We start from the raw sequence: 26,539 nt of genomic DNA, 5'->3' as shown, positions 1-26,539 counted from the left end.
AAGTTTTAGCTTCTAAATTGCTAAGCCTTAGTGGGCAGAACCCTGTGCCTCCTGGCTGACTCTGTTCCTTTCCATTAGGCATCAAGACTTCCCCCCACCATGCAGAACTGCAACCCATTAACACTCCCTTGAGCAATTATGTTAATATTACCCAACTCTGTTCTCTTTTTTAGCCTTTTCCTGCAAGGCTGGGGAATTCCTGGACATGAAGGACCAGTCATGTAAGCCATGTGCCAAAGGCCGATATTCTTTAGGCACAGGCATCCGATTCGATGAGTGGGATGAATTACCGCATGGATTTGCCACCCAAGCAACCAACATGGAGATCGATGAAGACTTCACTGAGTCACCTGAGAACTGTACCTCGTGAGTTTAGCATCCCCCTGTGAGATACTCACCCCTCAAGTCCATTTCTCTAGGAAGAAGGCTGCAGTGCCAGCCAGACAGGCATGGGCAAGCTTAGCAAGAACTTTCACATGTGTTATTTTCTTTGAGCCTTCCAATAACCCTTTAAGGTCAAGAAGGAAGGTATGAGGATTTGCCCAAGGAATGAGGATTTGCCCGAGGTCATACAGTCAGTAAGCCTCTGCGGCTGGATTTGAACCCAGGTCTTCCTGACTCCAGGCCTGGTGCTCACTTTGCCACCTAGCTGTCCATATCTCCCTCTAATAAAGGATATAAAGATGGGCAAGAGAGAACAAGAGAAAGAAAGAAGCTCAGAAGTCGTTAGGTTATGGGTAGGAGCAATAACTTGACCGACTACCTAAGACTGATCATTAGTGATTTCCCATCACAACCAGTCATTGACACCCTTATTATAATCAACTAACCTTCTTCTCCTACCAGATGGGTATTATTTTCAAGGAGTTGGAGGGCAAAGGATTAAAGAGAAATTCCCATTTAAAAACAAAAGTCCTATTTGGTTTAGGTACCTGTATTTGGATAGGCCGACTCATCCCTTAAGGTTTTGTCTTATTCCAGCACTTCAAAGAGCTTTATAATTTCATCAGTGGGCATATGATCTCTGTCAATATAATCACAACCTGAAGTCACTCAGTAAGCCATGAGGGAAAGTATTCTGCCCACTTATTCTTTTTTAAAAATTATGAGTATCTTTTGTTTTCACATCACCCACATTTTCTGATATATCCTTCTTTCTACCCCTGCAGAGAGCAATCCCATGTAATAAAGAATAAAAGGTTGGGCGGGGATGGGAGTGGGGATCCAGTTCAACCAAATTAACCAATATATCGAAAAAGCCTGGTATACATAGTGTTCCACAACCATAGTTCCCCACCTCTGGAAAGAAGCATTTCCCATTCATTCTGAATAACTTGGGAATTGTGAGTTCTAATTCCGGTTTGCTGAGTGTGTGCAAAGGCCCTGAAAGAATTGGTGAACCTGATGGCTGAAGGGAGAGGTTTTGAAAGACTGGAGAAGAGCAAATTTTCCCATTTTGCAAAAAGGGGGAAAAAGACTAAACACTCTAGGCCACTGAGCTTGACCTTGGTTCTTAGAAAAATTTTAGGAAGTATTAAATAGTGATCACAAGAACCAGCAATGATTTCAATCAGATCAGGTCATGCTAGACCAAATCTATTTCCTCTTTTCACAGGGTTACTAGACTGGTGAAAAATCAAAGGAATGTTGTTGATAGAGTGTACATAGATTTCAGTAAAGCATTTGACAAAGCTTCTCATGCTGAGATGTGGGTTAGATGATAGATGGTACAGTTAATTGGATTCTGAATTGGTTGAAGAACTTGACTGAAAAAGGAGTCACTGATGCTTTCATGTCACTTAGAAGGAGGCTTCTAGTAGAGTTTCTCAGGGAATTGTCCTTAGTCCCATGCTCTTTAACACTTTTATCAGGGATTTAAGTGAAGGCATAGAGGATGTGCTTAGCAAGTTGGCAGAGTAGGTGGCATGAAGTTGGAAGAGATCACCGGATGAGGGAGTTAGGATCCAAAAAAATCATGGCAGCCTTGAATATTGAATCAAATCTCTAATACTTTGATGGATCCTGAAACTCATCCATATATCTCCTTGGATTAAGTCTGATAAATTTAAATTAAATATGATTTCATTTGTGTTCCATCAGTAGGCACTCATTAAGCTCCTAGTTTGTGTCTGTCACTGGGCTAGGAACTAGGAAACAGAGAAAAAAAGAAACAATCCCCACTCTGAAAAAAAATACATTCTGTTGGGGGAGATGTGTACACATATAAGTATATTCAGAATAAATACAAGATAAACACAAGGGAGGGAGAGGACTTGTAGTCTGGGGGATCAGAAAAGGCATTATGTAAAAGGTAGTATTTGAGCTGAGTCTTGAAGGCAAGGAGGGATTTGAAAAGTCAGTTTCACAAATATAACATGGAGGAGGCATGTCCAGATAGAGATCTGGGTTTAGTGCCCAGTGTGAAATATGGCAGCTAAAATAAAGCGAATATAAGTTTATACTGTATTGATACCAATAGTACCCAGAAACAGAGAAGTGTGAAAGTCTGGTGGTACTGTGTCCTGGTTAGACTCTATCTAGAGGATTGGGTTCTGTTCTAGATACCCATTTTAGGGATGCCATTGATAGGCTAATAATTGTCCAGAGGAAGCCAAGCCAAGTGTGAGTCATGCTGCATTAAGGATGGGTTGAAAGAACTGGGGATGCTTAGACCAGAGAAGAGAAAAATCAGGACAGAATTACTGTCTTAAACAATGAGAAGGGCTGCTATATTTATGGAAGAGGGATTAGACTTGTTCCCATTAGGCTTGGGCCCCAGAGAACAGAACTAAGAACAATCAGTGGGATTTGCAGAGGGGGCAGTCTTAGGTTCTGGCCAAGGGCAAACTTCCCAACCATTGGAGTTTTTAAGAAATGGCATGGCCTGCTTCAGGAGGAAGTGGGGGATTCCTTTTCATCAAAGGGTGATCTTCAAGAAGAAACCCATTGACTACTTGTCAGGAATGTTGGGGGGAAGATACTTGTTCAGGTCTGGGTCAGATTAGATGACTTCATGGTCCCTCCCAGCTCCAAGATTCTGTGAAACATGTGCGACTCCTCTAGACCTTGAAAGATCATCTCTGAGTCTTTTGAGTCCCAAAATTTGTCACCCATAACCAGCCTGGTGATTAGTCTGTCTAAACCTACATTAGAAGCTTGACCTGCAAGTCCATCACCAAGCCCTAACTCAAAGCCTTCCCGGCTTGAGTAGGACCTTGAAGAGTTAGGATGGAATAGTGGAGAAAGTGTTGGCATCAAAAAGACCTAGTATCAAGTCCTACCTCAGGGAAATACTAATCTGGACATCTAGGGGCACAGGGAATGGAATTCCAGGCCTGGAGTCAGGGAGACTAAACCCTGGCTTCAGATACTTACTAGCTGGGTGACCCTGGGCCAGTCACATAACCTGATTGCCTCAGTTTCCCCATCTGTAAAATGAAGATGGTAGTAGCACCTACCTCCCAGAGTTATTTTGAGAATAAAAGGAGATAATATTTGTGAAGTGCTTTGTAAATCTTAAACCACTACATGTTGTTGTGGTGGTGGTTGTTTGGTCATTTCAATCATATCTGACTCTTCATGACCCCATTTGGGATTTTCTTGGCAAAAATACTGGAGTGGATTGCCATTTCCTTCTCCAGTTCATTTGACAGATGAGGAAACTGAGGCAAACAAGGTGAAGTGACTTGCCCAGGGTCACACAGCTAGTAAATGTTTGAGGCTGGATTTGGACTATAAATGTTGGCTATTATTACTATTACTAGGAATATACTTAATCCCTTGTGCCTCAGTTACCTCATTTGTAAAATGAGAGGGTTAGACTTGATGACCTCCGAGGTCCCTTGCAGTTCTAAATGTATGATTCTGTGACCCAATAGAGCTTCCACTCCATTGGCATTCCCTTCAAGGACCCAATACCTAACACAATAAAGAGAAAAAATGTTGTGGAGATAGGTCTCATTGCTCCTACATTAAAACATGGGGAGCGATGCAAAGGGCCTGGCTTTCTCCTTGAGGCCTGGTGTTAACTCATAAGTGTAGTTCAACCAAACCTAAAAGGTGGAACTCTTGCAGCCAGAGGATGGGTTAAACACTACTTAATGGTCACCAAAGTCTATTATGGCCTGAAGGTTAGAAAGTCTCTCAGCTAAAGAGATCTTTGCTAAGAAGCCAAAAAGATGCAAAACAGCAGTGCTTTTTAGAGATGCTGGTCCGTCACCTTTATATATTTGGATGTTCATTCATTCATTCCACAAATATTTATTTAGCATTGATTATGCACAAGGAACTAAGCATAAGCATTGTGAGGGATACAAAGATATATGAGGTATTGTACACTATGCTTTGTTAAACAGTGTTGACATTGAAAAAATGTCATTAATGAAGAAAGAAAACAAGCCAATATTTCCTCTGAAGTAATGCCAAACTAATCCTTGTATACAAGATAAAGGCAGTGAATGACTAGATGAAGTCTTAAATTTGGAGAGCAGGAGAGGCCCCTCAAATTCCTTAAGTTACATCTCCTGGAAGCCCCATTAAGTCTGTCTCTGCTAAGCAGAATGGACATTTAATAGAGCAGTTTGACTTACCTCAGCATTCATTTTTATGCTCTGTGCTCATTAGCATGACAACAGGTTTCTGGAGGGGGTGGGATGGGTGAAACTGAGACAGGCTGGTGACAAAAAGAAAAAAGCCATAAGAGGAGACAGAGTGTGTGGGGTTAAGACAACCACTATTTAAGTCCTAATGGAGAGTGTAATTTGGTCAGAACAAGATGCAGTCTCAGCCCATATGATCAATTCACTTCCGTGCACAGAAAGGCTTTCTTAGCTCTCTAGAGACAGCCCTGAGATAGATTTCAGAGATTATCTCTCAGCTTAGTTCACTGATGCAGGATGTAGGATAATATAACATCTTGTATTTCTACAGTGCCTTTCTTCCAGGAGTTCGGAAGACTTCAGAGACTGGTTTCGTTCATTTCTTTCACACACTTTCAGGAGAGGGATTTTTGCTTCCTATTAGGAAAAGTGAGAAATGGAGACTTTATGAAGGTTTGGTGACTTAACTGAGATCCCCACGGCAAGGCAGCGACTTGGTGGGGGACTGATGCACAGAAATAAGGTTTTCCAGTTCTGTTGTGTAATTTATCTGATCAGCATTTCCCAGAGGGGTTCTTGAGACTTCAGATGATCCTTGGTTGGACCTGGTGTAGGGAAAAAAATGGGGATCAGGGACCAAGGAAGAAGAAACAGAGATGATGTAGTCATGGGAAAGATAGAACAAAAGATTGAAGAAAACGAGGAAAGGAAAAGTCCACAAATACCGATGACGGGATCAGAAGATGATCATAGACCTAGAGCTGGAAGGACCCTTAGAGGTCATCTAGTCCAACCCCCTGAGGAGACTGAGGTACATAGAAGGAAGTGACTTGGCCAAAGTCACACAAGTAGTAAGTGGCAGAGCCTAGATTTGAACCCAGCTCCTCCAGTTCCTCTTTCTACTGTACCTCACTGCCTTGGGGAGCCCAACATTTGGAAATCCCTGAACTAGGCTGAGTTATTTCTCCTTTCTCTTTACCAGCATGATGAAACTAGGGTTAAGGATGACCAGATTCTCTCCATATTGTGTAATAGGCCTTCTCATGGTCAGCCTTAGTTTTCCTAAGGCCATCATGGAATTCATAGTAGGGATGTCAGCGTTAAGTAAATCCACTCGTGGCCCTTCTTTTCATAGATCTAGCTCTGGGCCTGGAAGTGCTTTTGTCCACAAAGCCTCTCTTCTCAATCAGGGACACCGAGACCCGACAAAATCAAGGCTGTTTATGTACAACTTGCAAATGTAACCTACTTTTGGTATCAATTTAATAATTCATCAAACCTCAGAGGTTATTTATAGCTGGTGCTGGGTGGCAAGTTTTGTCTTTTTCAGAACAGGAGAAATCAATGCCATTTAGGTTAATGATGAGCTCAGCTTTGGGGAGTTGAAAGGATTTCCACTTAATGAGGAGCACTGCTGCATTTTGTGGCCAAAGCAAAGGGAGCACTCTTCAGGGGATTGCTTCTAGGGTAAAACACAAAACCTCTGTCTGGCATTTAAAATCCTTTACAACCTGGCTCTAGCCCTGCTTCCAAGGCTCATTTCATATCACCCTCTTTCACAAACTCTACATATCCATCATTCCATCTCCTCTCTCCCAGCCTTTACCCCCATGCCTGGAATGCACTCCCTCCTCACCTTGACCTTTTAACCTAATTCCTTCAAAGCTCCCTTATGGCACCACCATCTCCTACACAAAGTCTCTCCTACCAAGTCCCTTTCCTCTGATGTTACCTTCCATTACACTGTATATCTCCTTTATGTATGTAATTGTTTGCACATTGTCTTCCCCATTAGAATGTGAGCCCTTTGAGAGGAAGGTCAGTATTTCTGCCCTTTTTTTGTATTTCCAAAGCTTAGCCTGGTACATAATAGTGCTTAATAAATACTTGTTGAATGAATGGATGGGTGGATGAAGGCTTTTGTTAGTGTTAAGGAATATGGCAAGATAGGTGATTTGCCCATAAAAAAAAAGCAATTTACGTTTCTATTCTAGAGTCAGCAGAGTAGAGGAGCCATTTCTAGAGAAATAGATTGGACTAGGGTGAACACCAGAACCCCTTGGTTCTACTTGTGTCTTTCATTTTGATTTGTTCTGGGTCTTCGGACATACTCTGTGTGTTTGGGGCACTTTGGCTCCCCTCCCTAAACCTGGGGGGCACTGGAAGGAGAAAAGAAGCTAAGGTTTTCGTTTGAGAATAAAAGTGACAAAAGAATAGATCAGAATCTCAGGCCACTCTTTCCACGTTTATTACTTCCAAGTTTTCTGGCTCGCAACTTAGAGTGTATACAAATTGGAGAGAGAGAGAGAGAGAGAGAGATCCACAATCAGTGTCTGATTGGGGTTATTGGAGCCACAGAAGAAATAATTACCAGTAATTTACATCTTATAGGTTACAAAGCCCTTTATTCCCAGCAACGGTGGTTGAGAAGAAAGACTCAGAACAGACTCATATCAGCCCAGAAAGACTAAGTAATTCACTCATGGTCACATAGCTAATAGATATGAGAACCACAGAAGGACAATCTACATTAGAGTTTCCATATATATGATGGGATCATGTAGCTAGATTACTGAGCACAGAATCTTCCATACGGCAGCTCTCAACACGTTTGTTGATAGTGGTGAAGGATAACTGCCTCCCCACCCCCATCCTGCTGAGCTCAGCATAAAAGCACATGAATTTTCACTGCAGAAAAAAATCCATTTAGATCATATGATAAGAAGAACACTGTGACTCCATAATTTGTAAGAGGCTGGAATGCCTTTCCAGTGGAACTTTGGGGATTTTAAAGATGAGGCTAGAAAGACATCTGCACAGGATAGTTGGAGTGCTGTGTTATCTGGAGTTGAGAGCATTTCTCTCTTAATGCCCCAAGAAGCCTAAAGCATTTCTTTCCATTTCAGAGCACGAAATACCCTTGTGATATATGGCAGTTAAAGGTTCCCAATCAACCAATCCACATTAATCAATGATTATTCTATATCAAACAAGCAATCAGTAAGCATTTATGAAGTACCTGCTATGTGCCAGACACTGGGGATACAAAGACATAAGTAAAAAAAGCCCTGCCATCAAGAACTTTACATTCCAAAGGGAGAGACAACATGTACATATATGAACATATACAGAATAAATACAAGATCATTTTTCGAGTGGGGGAGTAGAGGGAAAGGAGAGGGGATTGCTAGCACCTGGGGGGTGAGGGTGCAAATTTGTCAGTTCAATGGATTACAATACACAGAATATATATAGCAGTTAAACTATAATTAGGATGGAGTAATCAGAGCTTTGCCTCAGGGTGCTGAAATTTAGAGGGTGCTAATAGTACTTGTACTTTTTAGCATGCAGAAAAAACAGATCTTAGTATATAGTTGGTTTTGTTCAGTGGTTTTCAGTCATGTCTGACTCTTTGTGACCCCATTTGGGGTTTTCTTGGCAAAGATACTGGAATGGTTTGCCATTTCCTTCTCCAGCTCATTTGACAGATGAGGAAGCTGAGGCAAACAGGGTGAAGTGACTTGCCCAGGGTCACATAGCTAATGTCCAAGGCCAGATTTGAACTGAGGAAGATGAGTTTTCCTGACTTCAAGGCTGGCACTCCATATCTACTGTGCCATCTAGCTGCCCCTAGTATCTAGTAAGCAAGAGTAACTGGTTGAATGGGGCAGAAAGGTGCCCAGTGGCCCACTTCCCTCTCATCTCCACCTCTTGTCTGTCTGTACCCTAGGTAAGTTCCTCCTTGACTCTGTTTCCCTCTCCTGTGGTGTCTGTCCTAGTTGCAGTCATTTGATGTTCCAGGGTCTCAGTCTTCCCTCTATGGAGCACTATCCCAGGATCTCTTCCCCCATGAAGCCTTGTGACCCAAGGTCTCTCCTCCAAGTCTCCACTCACTCTCAACTGAATTCATCTTTAAAAAGTTGATTTGAGGATATATTTCGTGATGTTTGCCCTGGGCACAAGAATTGCTAGTTAGGACTCAGAGCGGTGCTGGGATGCCTCACTCTACACAATTCTGTAATTCTGCAAGGTTGTATATAAGAGAATGTTTGAAAGTCATATGAGGTTTTTAAGATGAGCTTGCGATTTTTAAAAAAATCCTCTGTGAATCTTTGTAAAGTGAAGCCTACATTTGTAATGACTATAAATGACTGTAAAATTAATGAATCAGATTGCTTAATGTGAAGCTGGGGGAGGGGGTAGACATTAGGCTCCTCTAACTTTCTCAGGCCTCTCCACTGTCCTGCAATGAGGTTTTTTTTTCAAGTTTAGGCTTTAGTTTTTGAGCTTCATTCCCCTCAGTTTATAAAATGATGGGGTTGGTCTATGTCTAGACCATTTCTTTTTTTTTTTCTTTCGATTTTTTAAACATTTTTATTTAAAGTTTTGAGTTCCCAATTCTATCCCTCCCTTCTTCCCCTCCCATTCCTCCTCCCTGAGATGGTAAGCAATCAGATATAGGTTATACATGTGCAATTGTGTAAAACACTTCCGTATTAGTCATTTTGTACAGGAAGACTCAAATAAAAGAAAAAAAGAAAAGAAAAGAAAAAATAACATGTTTCAGTCTGTATTCAAACAATATCAGTTCTTTGTCTGGAGGCGGATATCCTTTGGGATGGTCTTGGATCATTGTATTGCCAAGAATAGCTAGGTCATTCAATTCTTCATCAAATAATGTTGTTACCATGTACAACGTTTTCCTGGTTCTATTCACTTCACTATGAATCAGTTCATGTAAGTGCTCTAGACTATTTCTAATGTCCTTTTTAATTCTATGAAAAAGTCTTCCTAGTTCGAAGAAACTTTGGCACTCATTGGTTTTGGAATCCCCCAGAATACCTGCTGAAGGCTTTGAGCAACCCCTCCTCCCAGTGTCCGACAGGTATGGAGAGCCTCCTTCCAGTGATTTCGGCTTCTTTCTCCACATAGGTCAACCTGGGTTCCCTTGGGTGACTACATCGCCTCGAACACAGATGAATGCACGGCCACATTGATATATGCTGTCAACCTAAAGCAGTCAGGCACTGTGTCATTTGAGTATTTATACCCGGACACCGGCATCATCTTTGAATTTTTTGTAAGCTCTCAGCCAGAGGGGTTGCTGGGCTTGTCAAGGGCTGAAATCTGTTTGTTCAGAACCACTAGGGAAGGGCTGTGCAGGCAGTGAAGACTAAGCGGGACTTTTTTAGCTTGCTGCCAGGAGGGCTATAGAGGATTATAAGGGCCAACTTCACAGTCTATAGGGGACTGGGGGAAGACACCATGGAGGAGGATGGGGTGGGCAGAAAGCAGAGCTTGTGAAGTTTCTAAGTGTCTTGATTTGGACTGATATGCAAATCACATGTAAATTACATTAATGTTTTTTATTTTAACGAACTATAGTATTACTATAGGATCTTGAAGTCTCAGTGTTATAAGGAGCAAAGGGTTCCTGTTTTCCACTTCCCCATCAGAGATGTTATTCTCAAGCAAATTGGCAACTTGTTTCCTGTCAAAAAGACCACCTAAAGGTCTATTAAGAGTTGTGAGCTAGTATGGTCTTGGGTAAAAAATGAATGCGCTCATTCCCTGGGGAACTTGAGCCCTGATTTCATATTTCCTTCTGTCCCAGGTTCAGAACGATCAGTGTCAACCTAACATAGAAGACTCTAGGTGGATGAAAACTACAGAAAAGGGGTGGGAATACCATAGTGTAAGTATGCACCAGCCTCCTTTCTGGGCATAGCCAAACAAAAACAAAAGCAAAAGCCTTCCCTTCCAACCAGTGCTCCTCACTAGTTTGCATCTCCATTCAAAAGTTACCGAAGTGTTGGAAGACTGTGGGTCTGACCTGATGAGAGGGGAAAAAATCATCTTCTCTTTCCTCTGAGACTGATACATGAGGGTGGGACCCTCCCTCCCATCTGAATGGGTTTGATCAGGGCATTGGGCAGTTTCCCATCTGTAGATGCTGATTTTCCAGATACTAGGGATGGAGAGTCACAGGTGGGAATGACAGAATGGAAATCACTCTCATTGTTAGCAACCCTGCTGGACTCACCAAAAAGGGGTGTCACTGGAGGATGTGGCTGGAATCACAGTAAGAGAGGTCACAAAAGTAATGGTGGTGACAGGGTACTTGGTGGGAGAGGTGAACTGGGAAGGAAATACAAGATTTAATATCGGTGTGATCCTGGGCAAGTTGCTTCTTCTGTCTGGGCTTCAGTTTTCACTTCTATACAAAATAGAAGTTTATATATAAAGTTCATATATAAAATAAGGGGGTTGGACTAGGTAATAGATAAGGATCCTCCCACCTCTAAATCCTTGGGTGAATGGGGGCAGGGGGGAGGATAATAGGCAGGTGTCCCCCAAATCTCTGTTCTGGAACATCTTTTCTATGTTCTCTTCACTCATAACTTTATTGTCTCCCATAGGTTCAACTCTCTGTGCGGAGAATATCCAACCCTAGTCTGTCTCTGTCTCTGTCTCTGTCTCTCCCTCTCCTCTCCTCTCCTCTCTTCTCTCTCTGTCTCTCTCTCTCTCTCTCTGTCTCTCTCTCTATCTCCCCATCTCTCCATCTTTACCCTCTCACCCTCCTCCTCCTCCTCTCCCTCCCTTTCTCTCCAGACCCCTAGGTCCAGTCCTGACTAATTAAATGCCTATTGGACATTTAAAACTGACATCCCATAGGCATCTCAAACTCAACAGGGCCAAAACTGCACTCACCATCGGCCACCCCATTTTCTACATGTTCCTGTTTCTGTCAGGGGTACCTTCTGTCCTTCAGAATCTTAGTATTGTCCTTGGCTCCTGTGAACCTTGTCATTTCTACCTCTATGCCATCTCCAGCATATGTCCCTTTTCTCTCCACTCACATAGCCACTGCCCTAGCCACAGGCCCTCATGATCTCTCACATACACAGACCTTTGATTGGTTTCTCTGTGGAGGCCTCCTGGCTCCTCTGTCCCCACTCCGATCCATCTTCCACTCAGCAACCCTTAGTCATTGAAAGGGCATCGCCTCATACAAACTGAGGCCTGGGAGTGACCTTAATTTAGAAAGGCCAAGGTCATCCACTGCATCCCTGGCCGAGGCCAGTCGTCTTGACTTTTGTCCTACCAGTGGACTTCAGTGACTCTGGAGGAGAGAGTGAGGCTGGCGACTTTGCTCAGCTCTTCCTCACTTAAATCCAACTCTCCAACAAGTCAAGCAATCACCTGGAATGTCATTGGTCCTCTTCAAGAACAGAGGACAAACAACAGCCACAACAACACAGCTTCCAAAAGGATTTGCCCAAAGTACAGCTCTGACCGTGTCATCCTCCTCTTCAATAAATTCTGGTGGCTCGCTGTTAGCCCTGGCATCAAACAAAAACTCTGATTGGCACCTGAAATTTTTCACAACCTGACCTGCTCCAGCCTTTACTCCTCTCCCTATAGGCACCCCATGGTCCAGCCAAAGTGGGTATCTTGCTGTTCCTCTCCATGACTCTCCATCTCACATCTCCCTGCCTTTATGTGCTCTGTCTCCTTGGAGACTTCTCCCTCAAGGTTACCCCGCATCTGGTTTGAAAGCATTTTGTATATATGTGTCTGTTGTATATATGTGTCTCCCTTGACCGTTCTTTCAGTACAAGGACTGGGTTCCCCTTTGTCATTGTATCCCCAGTATCAGGCACATAGTAGGTGTTTAATAAATGCTTGTTGAGTGACTGTTTGATAGGCAGTAGGAGTAGGAAAGAGGGGAGGAGAGACTGTGGTTTAAGGAGCTCGGAGGAGAAGTTGGTCAAGAGATTAGAGGCCGAATCTTTGATGTGTTCATGGCTCCCCGATCTGGGAGTCACTCCTTTTACTTGTCTTCAGGTGGAGTTAAATCGTGGCAACAACGTTCTGTATTGGAGAACCACGGCCTACTCATTGTGGTCCAAAGTCCGTAAGCCTGTGCTGGTGAGGAATATTGCTATTACAGGTACAGAATGTGGGGTTCAGATTTAAGCCTCCTGTCGACTTCCTGGCACCAGGCCGAGCCCAGCCATGGACCCAGACTGTTCTTTTTCTTCATAGGGGTTGCCTACACTTCAGAATGCTTCCCCTGCAAACCTGGTACCTATGCTGCCAACGAGGGCTCCTCTACCTGCAAGCTCTGCCCAGCAAACTCTTACTCCAATAAGGGAGAAACCTCCTGCCACGAGTGTGATTCGGACAAATACTCAGGTGATGTTTCTAAAAGCTCAGGGAGTTGGAGGTACCCCCAAACCCAAGGACATACCATGAAGAGAAAGGGAAATGGCCATTCTTTTGGCCAGGCCTTTAAATGGTGGCTCTCAAAATCGACCTTTCCAGGCAGATCCTGGTAGTTCCCTACAGTTCCAAAGAGATGATATCTGGGCTGTGTTCTCTAAACTGAAAAGTGCTTTTTCAATGAGAGTTTCTATCATTATGCCCCACTAAAATTCTCCAAAAACAAAAATGGAACCGGAATTTCCATTCTTGTACTGATTTGAAAGGAAAGGTGGTTCACTTAGAAATGACTTCTTTCTATGACCTCCTGATAATTTTCCATCTCTAGCCTTCAACTTGAGAAACACTGCCTAGAGGGGAGGAATTGAGTTCTGCCCAGTGCAGCCAAGTGTTCAGGGCAGTCTCTCAAATGTGAAGGTGCAGGGGAAGGAAAGGGGGGAGCAGGGACAGAGGACAAGGGGCTGATGCTGAAGGGAGAAAAGAGTTCTAATGTCTCCTGACTGTTCAGGCCTCCACAGTCCTCAAGACTAGCCTGAAATAAATTGATTGGTTTGGAAGTGGGTAGAGTGAGTCCTTTCTCTCAACCTGCTCATAACAACTTTGCTCATTTTTCTTCCTTACACAACTAAATTCAGACCCAGCAAATATACATACAAAGATTTGTAGCCCCAGAAGCTAAGTCAAGCACACTACCACATTCACCTACAAATCCATATTCACAAATCACCCATGAGAGTGTTTGCTCAGTTAAGAATGGAAATTGACCTGACTCACTCACTATTGATAAAATGAAAAGTATTTATTCCTTATCAGAGGTCTTGCCAGCTTAGTGTAACTTTAGGCAAGAAAGGGAATGTTTAGGTTTGGCAAACAAATGGTTTTCTCTGTATGTCTAAATTCCTGTTTTTCCACTTGGATTTCTTATTCTGTTTCCTCCTGTGCCTCCATCAATGGCAGCCTTTGTTGTTCTCGGTCTTAGGCTCCCCTCTCCAGCCCACCAATTGTGCAATGGTTTGAATGACAAGGCTCTGCCAAATTGCCCGCGTCTATTTTGATGATGTTAATCAGTTTACAGCCTTGGGTTTGTGAGTTAGTTTGAGAATCAGGATCTTGGGATTCCATTCTTCTACCTCCGACTGAGAAGTCAGCCCTCAAATGTAAATCTTTTGAATAGGAACTGGGTCTTTTCAATCTGGATTACGGAGAATGTGGTTAGCACTTTAATTTGGAGTGCATCAGAATGGACAGAAGGAGCAGAATGGGGAGAGGGGAAAGGGAATAAACTTTTATATTGCAGCTGCCATGTGGCAGGCTCTGTGCTGGGTGCTTTACAAATATCTCTTTTGATCCTTACAACATCTGCACCTACCAGTTAAGGAAACTGAGGCAGACAGAGGTTGAATGTCTTGCCCAGGGTCACATAGCTAGTAAGTGTCTGAGGCAGAATTTGATCTCAGGTCTTCCTGACTCCACAGCCAGCCCTCTGATCTACTGAGCTTCCTGGCTGCCTTAAAACATTAAGGGAATACAGTGACTGAATACTTTTAGAACTCAGTACGCAGTTGAGAGAACACTGGGCTTGAAGCCAAAAGACACGGGCTCCAGGCCTGGCTCTTCCACTTATTTCATTCTGTGGGCTTTATGAGCCCCTTAACTTCTGAGCTTTATTTCCTCATCTGTAAAATGGGGAGGTTGGACGAGAATGACCTTTAAGGTCACTTCCGGCTGTAACATGAAACGGTCCTGTAATCCTTTGATTGTAACTCTATGTTGATCTGGCTGTTTTCAACTGAGAAATGCTAAATGCTCTCTGAATCAGATAGAGTCCAGTTGGTCAAGGGCTTGTTTCATTATGAAACGTTTCCTCATCCCCTCAGCTGCAAGGGTCCTCTCCTCTGGAAAATTACTGTGGATCTGCTTTGTCTTTATTTTCTGTGAGCCTGTGTATGTACATGTTGTCCCTTCCATAGAACGGAGGCATTTTGAGGGCAGGGAATGTTTCATTTTGTACCCCCTGCACCTAGCACAATGCTTTTCTCATGGTAGGCTATTATTAAATCCTTATTGATTAATTGATAGAATGTAAGCACCTTGAGGACAGAGACTGGTTTTTTTTGTCTTTATATCCCCAGTACCCAGGACAAAGTAGATGCTTAATAAGCGCATGCTGAAATGAATTGTTGAAATACTGGCAGAGCTAAGGATCGCTATAAACTGGAAGATTCACACTTAGTGATTTCCTTTATTTTTATAACATACATCCATTTTATGGAGGCTAAAATGAGGCTTACAGGAGATCTGTCTTTTCCAAGGATGCTAAACCAGCATGGAGATTGCATCATCCCGGACCAGGGGCCGACCCAGTCTGGCCTTTCATGTAGGCAGAGATTCTGTTGATCTACCTGTTGGAATTTGGGGAGAGAGGGGGCCAAAGGGTCATCTAACCAACCTATTCTCTTGACAAATGCCTGAAATTCTACCGTTAGTATATTCACTACTTTGTATTAGCGCCCTGTAAATACCACAGAGATGGCGCTCCCTAACATCCTAGGGCTAATGAGTTTGTTGGCATTTTTGCTTTGTGGAGGTAGGGGGGGAGGGGAGATAGCTAGAGGCACCTTAAAAGAGGGAGGGGCTGTGAGAAAAGGAGGAAATGGTTCTTTGGAAAGGGGACTGAAGAGCTAAAGACAAACTCTTCACAGTTTTTCCCAGGACCTGCCCTGTGCAAACTATTTTCCCTTACTTAAACACCATATCCAGCCTCTTGGTGGCACCCCATTTATGTGCTTCACTGAGACCTTCTGACCAGGGAAATTGAATGTGCCACGACATTTGGGTTAATTATTAATCAAACAAGACGGCTAGTCAACAGGTCAACAGCTGCAGCATTTCTATGAAGCCCAGAGTGCGGCTGTCTCACAGAGCAAATATTTGCCAAGCCCAAGAAACCCTCCTTGTCGTACAGATGTTATTTTTCAGCAGGTAAGCAGGTGGTTTGTTTGGTCCAGCAAAAAAAAAAAGAGAGAGAGACAGGAAAAAAAAAACCCCTAACTCTCAAGGGTCTTGGGAAAGAGTTCATTTTTAAAATCTTCCCCAATCTTTTTTGAATCAAATCAGCCAAATTCAAGAGACTCCAGATCCATTAACCTTGTTGCTTAAGAGGGCCTCTAGCTTGTTAATCTAGTTAATGAGCTGAGAAGGCACCAGCTGCTTCTCTGCCATTAATTCCACCCTGCCGGTGCTAATAAGACTGGAGCTTTGGAGTGCTGGGATATCTCGTGTTTGAGGGAAGCCTCTAAAACATGCAATCAGAAGAGGTCGTGTCTAATAGCCTTTGGTCATGTAGGAGGGGGAGCATTTGGGAAACAGCTCCTTGCCTGGGGTTGATGAGAAGGTGCTTTTTTTTTGTCATTTGAGTTAAGCCAGCAAACAAACATTTTTTTAAGCACTTATTATGTTCCAAGCGCTTGTGCTAAGTACTGGGGACACAAAGAAAAAGGGAAAAGAGCTCCTGTCCTCAAGTAGCTTAGATTCTAATGGGGGGAGACGATCAATCAACTTTTATTAAGTGCTTGGCACTGTGCTAATTGCTAGAGATAGTAATATAAAAAAGACAGCCCCTGCTCTCAAGAAGCTTGAGATTTAACAAGGGAAGACAACACACCGAAGACAGCTGAAAAGCCTTTGAAGGGGGTGGAGAAGGTACCTGGCATAGTGGAAGAACTCATAGAAGTCTCAAGGTAGTGCAGCTAGGCCAGAAATGAGGAGACGTCTGAACTCGGCTCCTTAAGTGGAGGTTTGGCATTCGTGGTTCTAGCCTCCTATCAGAGCGTTCATGATGAGGTGGAGTCCTAAAGCTGATGGAATCTTACAAGAAAGCGTGTACGTAAGTAGGTAGATACAAGATACATCTAGAGTAGATGGAAAGTAGCCTTAAGCATGAGCAGTTGGAAGATCCAAGAAAATTTTCCTGCAATAAGTCTTGAAGGAAGCCAAGGATTCTTTGAACACTGCCAAGTGAGAATAAGGCCACGTGTCTATGTCATATCTATAGTAAAAGATTCTCATCCTCATTACCAACATTTGTTCAATGCCTTTGCAGTGTTTGGGGCCCTGTACTAAGAAAGCTACACAGAAGCAGTCTATGCCTTCTAGGATCTAAAAATTGGAAGCAGATATGGATCTATAGTGAGCATGCAATACACGAGTTTAGGATATATGCTAGATGAAATTTTCAAGCCAAGTATCAAAAGCAATACAAGGGTGGTGGAAGCTAGAGACAGAAGAGTTTTAGTCAAAATCTAAGTGAGGTTGGAGCTTATTACCTCCCTTGTGATTAGTTTGGGAAGATTGCATGGAGGAAGGAAGAGAACTGCTTTGCTAATGGAAGAGAAACTGCTTCCTGACTTGGGAGAGAGGGCTCCTGGCATGTGGTCATAGCTTTGAGAGCTGGAACAGACCTTAAAGACTTTCTGGCTAACCCTCTCATTTTACAGAAGCTCAGTGACTCAGTATGGTATAGATGGGAGGAAGCCCATAGGCAATAGTCAAAGGACCACATAAAGAGGACATGCTTTTCTTTAATCATGGAGCAGGAGAAAGGCTCTGTGCCTAGGCAGGGATTATGAGGAGAGTGCTGCAGAGATCCGCCAGGATAATGAGCCCATGTCGATTTGGAGCCAGTCCCTTGGCCAAGCTGATTCCTTGACTCTCTTCACTGGCCCCCATCCTCCATATATCATCTTCTTCAATGATTGACAGTCATTCTAAGGATCCCATATCGATATTTCAACAGGACCTTAGAGGTCGATTAGCCCAACGCCATCATTTTATGAGTGGAGAAACAGATCTAGCAGATAAGTGACCTAGCCAGTAGCCACACAGTTGGTATGTCAGTCCAGGTCTTCTGATTTCAAGCCCAGGCATCTCTCCACTCCATGTAATCAATGCTTTGTTACAAGCTAGTAATCAGAGAAGCAGGTGCCATTTATCTGACCCTGCCTGGGGCTTTAGCAGGGAAGTGAGAGATGGAGAGGTGTTTGCTCTCACAAGCCTTTCAAGAAAGACTTCTTATTGCTAACACTTGCTATGGTACTCTTCTCTGCTTTTGCTTTATAGAACAAGGATCCTCTTCTTGCAAGCTGCGTCCAGCTTGCACCGACAAAGACTATTTCTACACACACACAGCCTGTGATGCCAATGGAGAGGTAGGTCCAGTGATCACAACGCTCACGTGGGTCTGACAGAAGAAGCCAGCCCAGGCTCCACAGGCAGCCTATTGCTCTAAGTGCCCAGTAAAAGGCCAGCAAAGCTGAGCAGACCCCCAAGGGAGTCCCTGGAAAGATCCCAGGACAGATGGGAAAGATGTCTCAGCAAGGGGGTGGGGTGGGGTGGGAGGGGGAAGGTCCTTTTGGGTCTCATCATTTTGGGATCAGAGGCTGGTTTTGTTTGATCATTTTCACTGTTCATCAAATCCTGCTCTGATAACCGAAATCATTTAATTTGCTCCAGAGTCACTTTTTCATCCGTTTAGCTTGTCGCTGTAATCTCTGACTGAGAGGCAATTGAGACCTCCTCTTCCTGCCACTACCATGACCTTGGGCGAAGTCCCTTGAACAAATTTCCTTATAGAGAAAATTTCACAGGCTTGTGCTCTTATCAGCTGCTTTTTCAACTTAACAGAGGGGTTTAGTTTCTCCTATTTGCTTCATTGGGGGTTGCTTAGATTCTGGGAGTATAAGGAGGGGTGTGTGTGTCTGCGTATGTGTGTGTGTGCGCGCGTGCACATGCTTGCGCTTCTGTGCTTATCCCAAAATCTGAATCTGCCCAAAAGGAAATGAACATCCTTCCTTTGCAGCTTGGATTGTCCTTCTGGTGGGTCACTGGGTCATAGATTTAGAGCCAGAAGGAACTCTAGAATCTACCTAATCCAATCCCCAACTCGTACGTAATTTGTAAATAGAGCCCCAGAAAAATTAAGTGAATCACTCTATCGGAGCCCTAGTACTAGATGGCAGATCCAGGACTTGAACCCACGTTCTTTGATTCCTACTTCAAGTATACTTTCCACTGCAGTCATTACATAGAAGCGGCTTCCAAGAACATTCAAAGAGTGCCGGACTTTGAATTCAGCAGACTCAGGTTTGAGTAGTAGCTCTGATATTTACTAGTTCTGTGAAAATAGGCAGTTCCCGTACCATCTCTGAGCATCAGTGTCCCTAGTAAACTAGGGTTTACTAGGAGGCCCAGCTGAAGTAATATGTACAGAGTGTTTTTTGCAAATTTTAAATGGCTAGGTCTGTACACATTACAGTGATTTTAAGACTTCCTACCCATCCGTGACTGTAGGGGTTTTTTCCCTGCTCAGAAGGCAAAGAAATCTGGGTTTGTAACTTGGCAGCCACACCCTGAAAATCTTAGACATAAGGATAAGTTGGGCAGAGACTCATAGAAATTTCATTTCACAAGTGAATTTTAATAGAACCAAAATGTCTGCAAAAGATAACAACTTAGCTATTTTATTCTATCACTGATGCAATGTTGTATCTTCTTGATCTGTTCTTTAATTTTACAATGATTAATTTAAAAAGAATAAATTTCAATTGTAAAGGTGTTATTCAGAGTCAATAATATAGTTCACATGTGAACTAAAATTTGCTTTTGCCAAGAGAAAAATACTGTTTTAAAATTTTAAACACAAATGAAAATTCCAAGTGGTCACAGAGAAGGACAGAATTGAAGTACCTCAAGCTCACATTCTTTGTCTTTCAAATACCTATTGGAGTAAGCACAGGACATCTTGCAAAAGGCCACCAGTGTGGATGGCACCAAAAAATACCATCTGTAGAAATGATTAACTGGAGGCAGTTTCTGATCACGGAAATAGGATTCACTGGGCTATCTCTTCATTTGGAATCTGCTCTTTAAATGTAGAAATATGTAGGACTCCATGGGTTGGAGATTAGCTGTTCCCGAATCGAGCTCAAACAGTCTGAACATTTATGAACTTAGTCTTGAACGGAGGCTTATGACAGAGTCTGAGTGTTTCAGGTCCAACTGCCATCCTGCAGAAATTGTTTAAAACAAAAGGTTTTTAGGGGAGGAATAGTTTATTGCTGACATTGTTTAGAATTGCTGGCACATGATGGTAATAAAAAGGAGACTATTAATCAGTTTTATTGTTGTTTTAAAATTATCTACAGATAATTTTACCCCCTGATTTCATGCATCCAGGGCAGACAGCTCTCACTGTCCAATCTTTGGTGTGGCAGAGCCTCCAGGTCCCCTGGTCACTGAGAACCAGTCCTGTTTGCCCTCCACCTCAGAAAACTCAAGGCTGAAATCCAGTGCAGAGAATCAGGATTTGGAAAATTAAGGCACCTGCTTAAGAGTTATTAATACAACATCAGTGAATAAGTGATTAATGAATTAATCAGAGTGATTAATATATTAAGTGCTTACTATGTTGCAGGTACTGTACTAAGTACTATGGATGTGAAGAAAGGCAAAAACAGTCCCTAACCTCAAGAAACTTACCTTGTAAAAGTGCCACGTAGATTCTGGATGCCTAGTTCTTCATAACTCAGTCCCTCCCTGGGACCCACATTCTGCTCAATCTTTTGATATGCCTTCCTTATGCAGATGCTTCAATGGGTCAGTGGTCTCATTGGCCTGGGTTATTCCCCCAGCGGTTCAGATGACAGCCCCCTCATGCCATCTCAACCTGTGAAATTCTTGTCCACATCCTGCTACAAGCTCTCCATAGGGGAGCCACTCAATGCACTGGGGACTGGGTTTTAAAAAATGGATGTGAATACTTTTCTGCTCTCCCTCAGTTCTATTTTTACCTATGTGACTGCTTTGCTGAATTATCATCCAAACCATACAACTCTTTCCCCTCTGACTGCAGGTTTACTTCACGCTTCTGTCCTAGGCCCTCTTCCCTCTCTCTCTCTCTCTCTCTCTCTCTCTCTCTCTCTCTCTCTCTCACTCTCTCTCTCTCCATTCTTTCTTATCAGCTTCCATGGGTCCAGTCATCATCTCCATGCAGATGACTCTCAAATCTAGATATTCAGCTCTCATCTCTCCCCTGAGTTCTAGTTCCTCATCACCAATTGACTATTAGACATTTCAAACCAGATGTCCCAAAGGCACCTCAAACATGTCCAAAATAGAATTCCTATTTTCCATCAAGCCCTTTCCCATATGGAACTTCACTGTTTCCATAGAAGACACTGCTTATCCAATCTCCCAGGTTCACAAACTCAGCCTTATTCCTAGTTCCTTATGTTCCCTGACTCTATGTACCTATTCAGTTTCCAGATCTTGTTTCCATCTCCACATTTTTGGCATATGTCCCTTTCTCTCCATTTATAAAGCCACCACTCTAGGTCAGGCCCTTAGAACCTCACCACCTTACCACCTAAATACATGAACTATTGCAGGAGCCTCCTGATAGACCTCGCTGCCTCAGGTCTCTCCCTATTCCAGTCTACCCTCCACAGACTTGTCAAAGTGGTTTTCCTGAAGTGTAAGTCTGACCACATCACCTCCCTATTCAATAGACTCAATAACTCTCTATTGCCTGTAAGGTAACCTATGAATTCTCTGGCCCTTTACAGTTTGACCTCAACCAAACTTGCCACATTTCAAGGCTGGTGTTGTTTATTCCCTTGCTCCAGTTGACTATCCCTTTTCCTAAGTGGTTTTTAAGAGAGGGCAGGGTCCTATCCGTTGATTCCATACCAGGATGCTGTTGATCAATCTGCATAGGTTGATTCTCCTGCTTTTCCAGATTCTTTTTCTAAGGACACATCCTGAGGAGAATCACCTGTTGTAGAAGGGGTGCCATTATGGGCTAATACATGAAGTGTGATCCTGACAATCTGGGCATCTAGGTTCTCTTCACAGCAAATGTGATTTGATTAAGAGTGGGAGCCAACATTCACCAGCATCATTAACATAAAGTTTCTGTCATTTTTTTCAAAAAGTGATAATGCATAATTTATTTAGTATAGTGAATAGAACTGACAGATATTTACATTATTCATCCATTACTTCTAGTGTATGCTTTGGTTAAAATAATAGATATTTTCAATCACAGACAGCATCAATTCAAATTGAAATGAAAAAAAAAGTTGTTTTCCCCACACACATACGCACACACACTTGCCTCAATGACTGAACATTGGAAATTCTGAAGATACACATTTGGCTCCAGCACAACAGTTTGATATCTCTTCTTCGCAGCTTCCCCACCTATGCACCATGGCCTCATTCAAGTCATTTTTTTCTATATTCCTATCACGAGAGTATGGGCAGTCTTGACTGGTAGTCAAACATACCATCTTCCTGTTGGTGGAGAGGACATGGATGAAAGGTACATGAGGCATAGGTTGTCAGACATGACCAATTTGTTGCTCTGTTTTGCCTAATTACATGTTTTTGTTAAAAGGAAGGATTCTGGGGAAAGGGGAGAGGGGGACAGGGAGGGCATTGGGAATCAGATTGTAAATTTGTTATAAGGAGGGATCATTTCATTCTTTGTAACTGTATGCCCAGCACCTCATGCACATAGTAAGTACTTAGTAAATACTTGTCGATTGATTGGGAAGATGATAGATGTGGTTCCCCAAAAAATGTCACTATTGCCTTTCTCCTCCGACTTGCTTGCTGAGAGAAATGGAACCAACATGACGTGCTCCTGAGATCCTAGTACCAACTTCCCCACTTCGTTTCTCCTTCTATTACAAGGTATTCAAAAGTCTGTATAAAATATATTGCTTTGTGAAGTTGCAGGGAAAAGTGATCAGTTGTGGAAGGATCAGGGAAAGCTTCATGAGCTTTAAAAGATGGCTAGTTGAAAGAGGGAGGGATTCTAGGTATAAGGAATGGCCTAAGCAGCAGTCTAGAGGTGTGAGAACCCAGTGCTATTTGGGGACGTAGAATTGTCTAGTTTTGCTAAAGCATAGAGTGTGTTGTGAAAAGGACCAATAAGAAACAAGTCTGCAAAGATTGGAAAGGTGGGTGGGTGCCAGGTTGTAGAGAGCCTTGGATACCAGCCAAAGGAGTTTCTAATGTGTTTGGCAGGTAATAGGGAACCAGTGAAGATTTGGGGGCATGATCACATCTTTGCAAAATAATCAATAAACATTTATTAAATGCCTACTATGTGCCAGGCACTGTGCTAAAAGTGCTTTGTTGTTGTTCAGTAATTTTTCAGTCCCGTCTAACCCTTTGTGACCCCATTTGGGGTTTTCTTAGCAGAGATACTGGAGTGCTTTGCCATTTCCTTCTCTAGCTCATTTTACAGAAGAACTGAGGCAAACAGGGTTTAAGGGACATACCCAGGATCACACAGCTCATAAGTTTCTAAGGCTAGATTTAAACTCAGGAAGATAAGTCTTCCTGACTTCCGGTCTGGCCTTCTATCCACTGCACCACTTAGCTGCCCTAGGTATATAAATAAGAAAAAGAAAAATCAGTCCCTGCCATCAAGGGGTTTACAATTTAATGGGAGAGGACAACACACAAAGGAAAGCTTAAAAGGCTTTGGGGTGGGGGTAGAATCAGGGTGTACCAGTTCATGGATTCAAAACCAAGCAGAACTGCTGATGGAAAATGAAGTTACCTGGAAAGTTCTGAGCCATATAAGGAAGATTTGAGGAGGAATTTATTGCTCTACCCTCCAGCCCTCCAATCAGAGGGGAGAGGCAACTGAAGGTGTTGAGTATCAATCAAAGCTGACTCAGTCTTCATGATGATAAGATTTCAGGCGATGAGCCTGTTCTGGGGGAAGCAGGATGTTCATGGTGTTGAAACCAGAGCAACTGATGGAAAATAAGAAAGATTTTTCTGGCGGTTGTATTGAAGATTGTAGATTGTAGATTGAAGTAGAGAGAGAATGGAAATAGATTGATGTGGGGAGAAAATGGAAGCAAGAAAACTTTGTGGCTATTTATTGCACTGATCCAGCTGTTTACAGGACGTCTTTGTCCCAAAGTCCCACCAGCACTTCAAACAGCATATCCAAAACAGAACTTATCTTTCCCCCCAAAATGACTCTACCTTCTGACTTCCATATTTCGATCACTGTCTCCACCAAACACCTAAACACTCATAAGCAAAACCTTAATATTCTCTTTTTTGACACTTTGTCCTTCCCCTTCCTCATCCAGTCTTCCACCAAGTCCTATTCTGTCTCTGTCCGGTCTCTCTTATCCATGCCCTCCTTTCTGTTCCCTCTACTCCCATCTTAACACAGGTCATCATTACTGCCTGCCTGGAGAACTACTGTGCAAGTTTCCTTATTAGAATGTCTAACTTCAGTCTTTTCTTATACTAAACCATCTTCTATCCTGCTGCCAGATGAATCTTCCTTATGCACAAATCTGGCTATATTTCTCTGCTCAAATCCTTCAGTGGTTTCCTATTGGATACCAAATAAAGGAAAGATTCCTTTACCTTAACCCTACCTCCCTGTCTGTATCCCCCTGCTTACACTATAATTCAGCCCAACTGCCCTATTACTGACTCTTCCAAACACTACCATTTCCCCATCTCTGTGCTTTTGTTCGTGCCGTTCCTTGTGCAAAAAATGTCCTTGCTCCCCAGCCTCTACCTTTTTGAATACTCTTTCAAGACCCAGCTCGAACACCACCTTCTCTAAGGAAACCTTCTCTGGTCCTCCCAGTCAGGAATGATCTTTCCTTCCCCCAACCTTACACGTCACTTTGTACATCTTATGCCCCTATTGTATTCCTTTTCTCCAAAAGCATCCATGATTTTTTTTCCTGTGAATATTTCTTCCACTGACACAGATTACCAAAGGAGATCCTCCCTTAGTAGATAGAGTTGTTGTGGTCAAAAATATCCAACCCCCTCTGGTTAACCTGGTGGTAAGAGAAGCTTATCCTAACTTACCTTGGCTGGACCTCATGAAACAGACAGACATAGTGTATCATGGGGCCCATGCTAAGAGTTATGTAACAGCTGCTAAAGTTTGTCCTTTGAAATCCCAGGGTCACCTCTGTGCCAGGAGAAAACATTGGAATAGGACTTTAGTGAAGGATTCTACACTATAGTTACCATATATGTATTGTACAATAATACCTGTTTGTATTTATGTGATACCCTCCTTCCTACTATAATCTCCTTGAGAGTGAGGGATAATATCTCAATTATTATTTCATTATGTATTCATTTTATTTTTCATAATTTACTATAAAACAATTTGAACACCAATACAATAAACTAATCTTGCTTTGTAGGTATTTATACAAATGAAATTCAACCCATAAAATGTTCAAACAACTTTTAAGTCACTCCCTCTAAGCCTCCAACTAGGTTCTTTGTTTGTCCATTCATTAACATTCATTTTTCTTCTTCTGTGATCATCATTACTATGTATTTTGTTCTTTTGGCTCTGTTTCCCACCTTTCCCGCCCCCGCCCCCACCATGGTGATTATTTCAGAAAGATCTTTCCACATTTTTTTATATTCCTCACACTTATCAATCATAATTACATTATAGTATTCCATTATATTAATGTGGCGCAACTTATAAACATTCCTTCATTGTTGAGCATTTAGATTGCTTTCTTTCTTTTCTTTCCTCCAATTATGCATGTATCCCAGGCTTCTCTGGGCACACTTGGATCACCTAACATGGAGGCATCCTGAAGGGACCTTTGGAGCGTATCTAGACTGCCCAACATGGAGGCCGCTACAACCATCCATATGGTAGGGGACACAGAGGTCTCCATGTTAGGCAATCTGGACAAAGCCAAAAAAATTATCAAATTTTTCTAGGATCCCATTGTCTAGGGCATCTCCAAAACAAACAAACAAAAACCAAACCAAACCCCGCCTCTCCAAAACAAAAAACCTGGACAGAGAATCTCCTCAGTATCCTCTTAAAAATGAAGGATTCGATTTTATCCCAGCAGAACCCCACATGTAGCATTGACCACTGTGGTCCCACGGCCTAAAGGCCAGGTATGTTAGATTTTACTCCTCCCCCAGGGTTTTCCAGTACCCTTAAGGGAATTGGGAGGGATCATCTATACTCTCTGAAAATGGCTCCAGTCCACACTGATGGTGTTCCCCCAAGTATGGAGGGGGGTTCCTGAATCCCAGTTCCATTTAGCCACTAACACGTTAGATTTTACAAAGAAATATTTTCTTCAAAAGATAAAATCACAGTTATACACACTTATTCCCTCATCACATGGAAGCCATAATCCTTCTCCCTTTACCACCATCACCTCAGTCTCTAAGGAAGGTGTTGGGAGGGATTATTTAGTTCATAATCTAACTCAGTTCCTACAGAGCCCAGTCCCAGATTCTTAGCCCAAAGCTCTGCTTGGACTCAAGACCCAAGCACCCTGACTTCTCCAGGCTTCCTTGCCTATACCATCCTAACCTGTAATCCTGGATCCAAGGTGACTATGACTTGAATTCCCAGTCCAGTGGGGTGGTGAGGATCCCTGCCAGCACCTGAAACCGAGAAGGACAAAAACACAACAGAAACAAACATTCTTCAGGCCCATCTCTTTGAGCCAAGGTAAAGAGAGAGGGAGCAGGGGGAGGAAGTCTTTCCCCTGTTACTGATTCAATTCATGCTACCTGCACTGTGGATAAACTGTGAAATTCACTCTTTGGATGTAGGAGGGAAGAGTGAGGAAGGAAAATCCAGACAGAGAAAGAGAGACAGA

General features: G+C 42.8%; 1 protein-coding gene across 1 annotated transcript in view; it reads left to right on the top strand.

Annotated features, from left to right (window-relative positions):
- ELAPOR1 (endosome-lysosome associated apoptosis and autophagy regulator 1) overlaps positions 1–26,539 on the top strand; it is a 104,726-nt gene that overhangs the window by 55,080 nt on the left and 23,107 nt on the right. Inside the window, exons 3-8 of the mRNA XM_036768058.1 lie at positions 174–366; positions 9,531–9,678; positions 10,213–10,293; positions 12,447–12,552; positions 12,648–12,797; positions 17,943–18,031. Coding sequence (XP_036623953.1) covers positions 174–366; positions 9,531–9,678; positions 10,213–10,293; positions 12,447–12,552; positions 12,648–12,797; positions 17,943–18,031 — 767 coding nt within the window. The remainder of the gene's footprint in view (positions 1–173; positions 367–9,530; positions 9,679–10,212; positions 10,294–12,446; positions 12,553–12,647; positions 12,798–17,942; positions 18,032–26,539) is intronic.

Source organism: Trichosurus vulpecula, chromosome 7 (genome assembly GCF_011100635.1).
Source record: "Trichosurus vulpecula isolate mTriVul1 chromosome 7, mTriVul1.pri, whole genome shotgun sequence".
In the NCBI taxonomy this organism is placed as follows: Eukaryota; Metazoa; Chordata; class Mammalia; order Diprotodontia; family Phalangeridae; genus Trichosurus; species Trichosurus vulpecula.
Note: the sequence above shows the minus strand (reverse complement) of the source record. Positions and strands in the feature narration are given on the sequence as shown.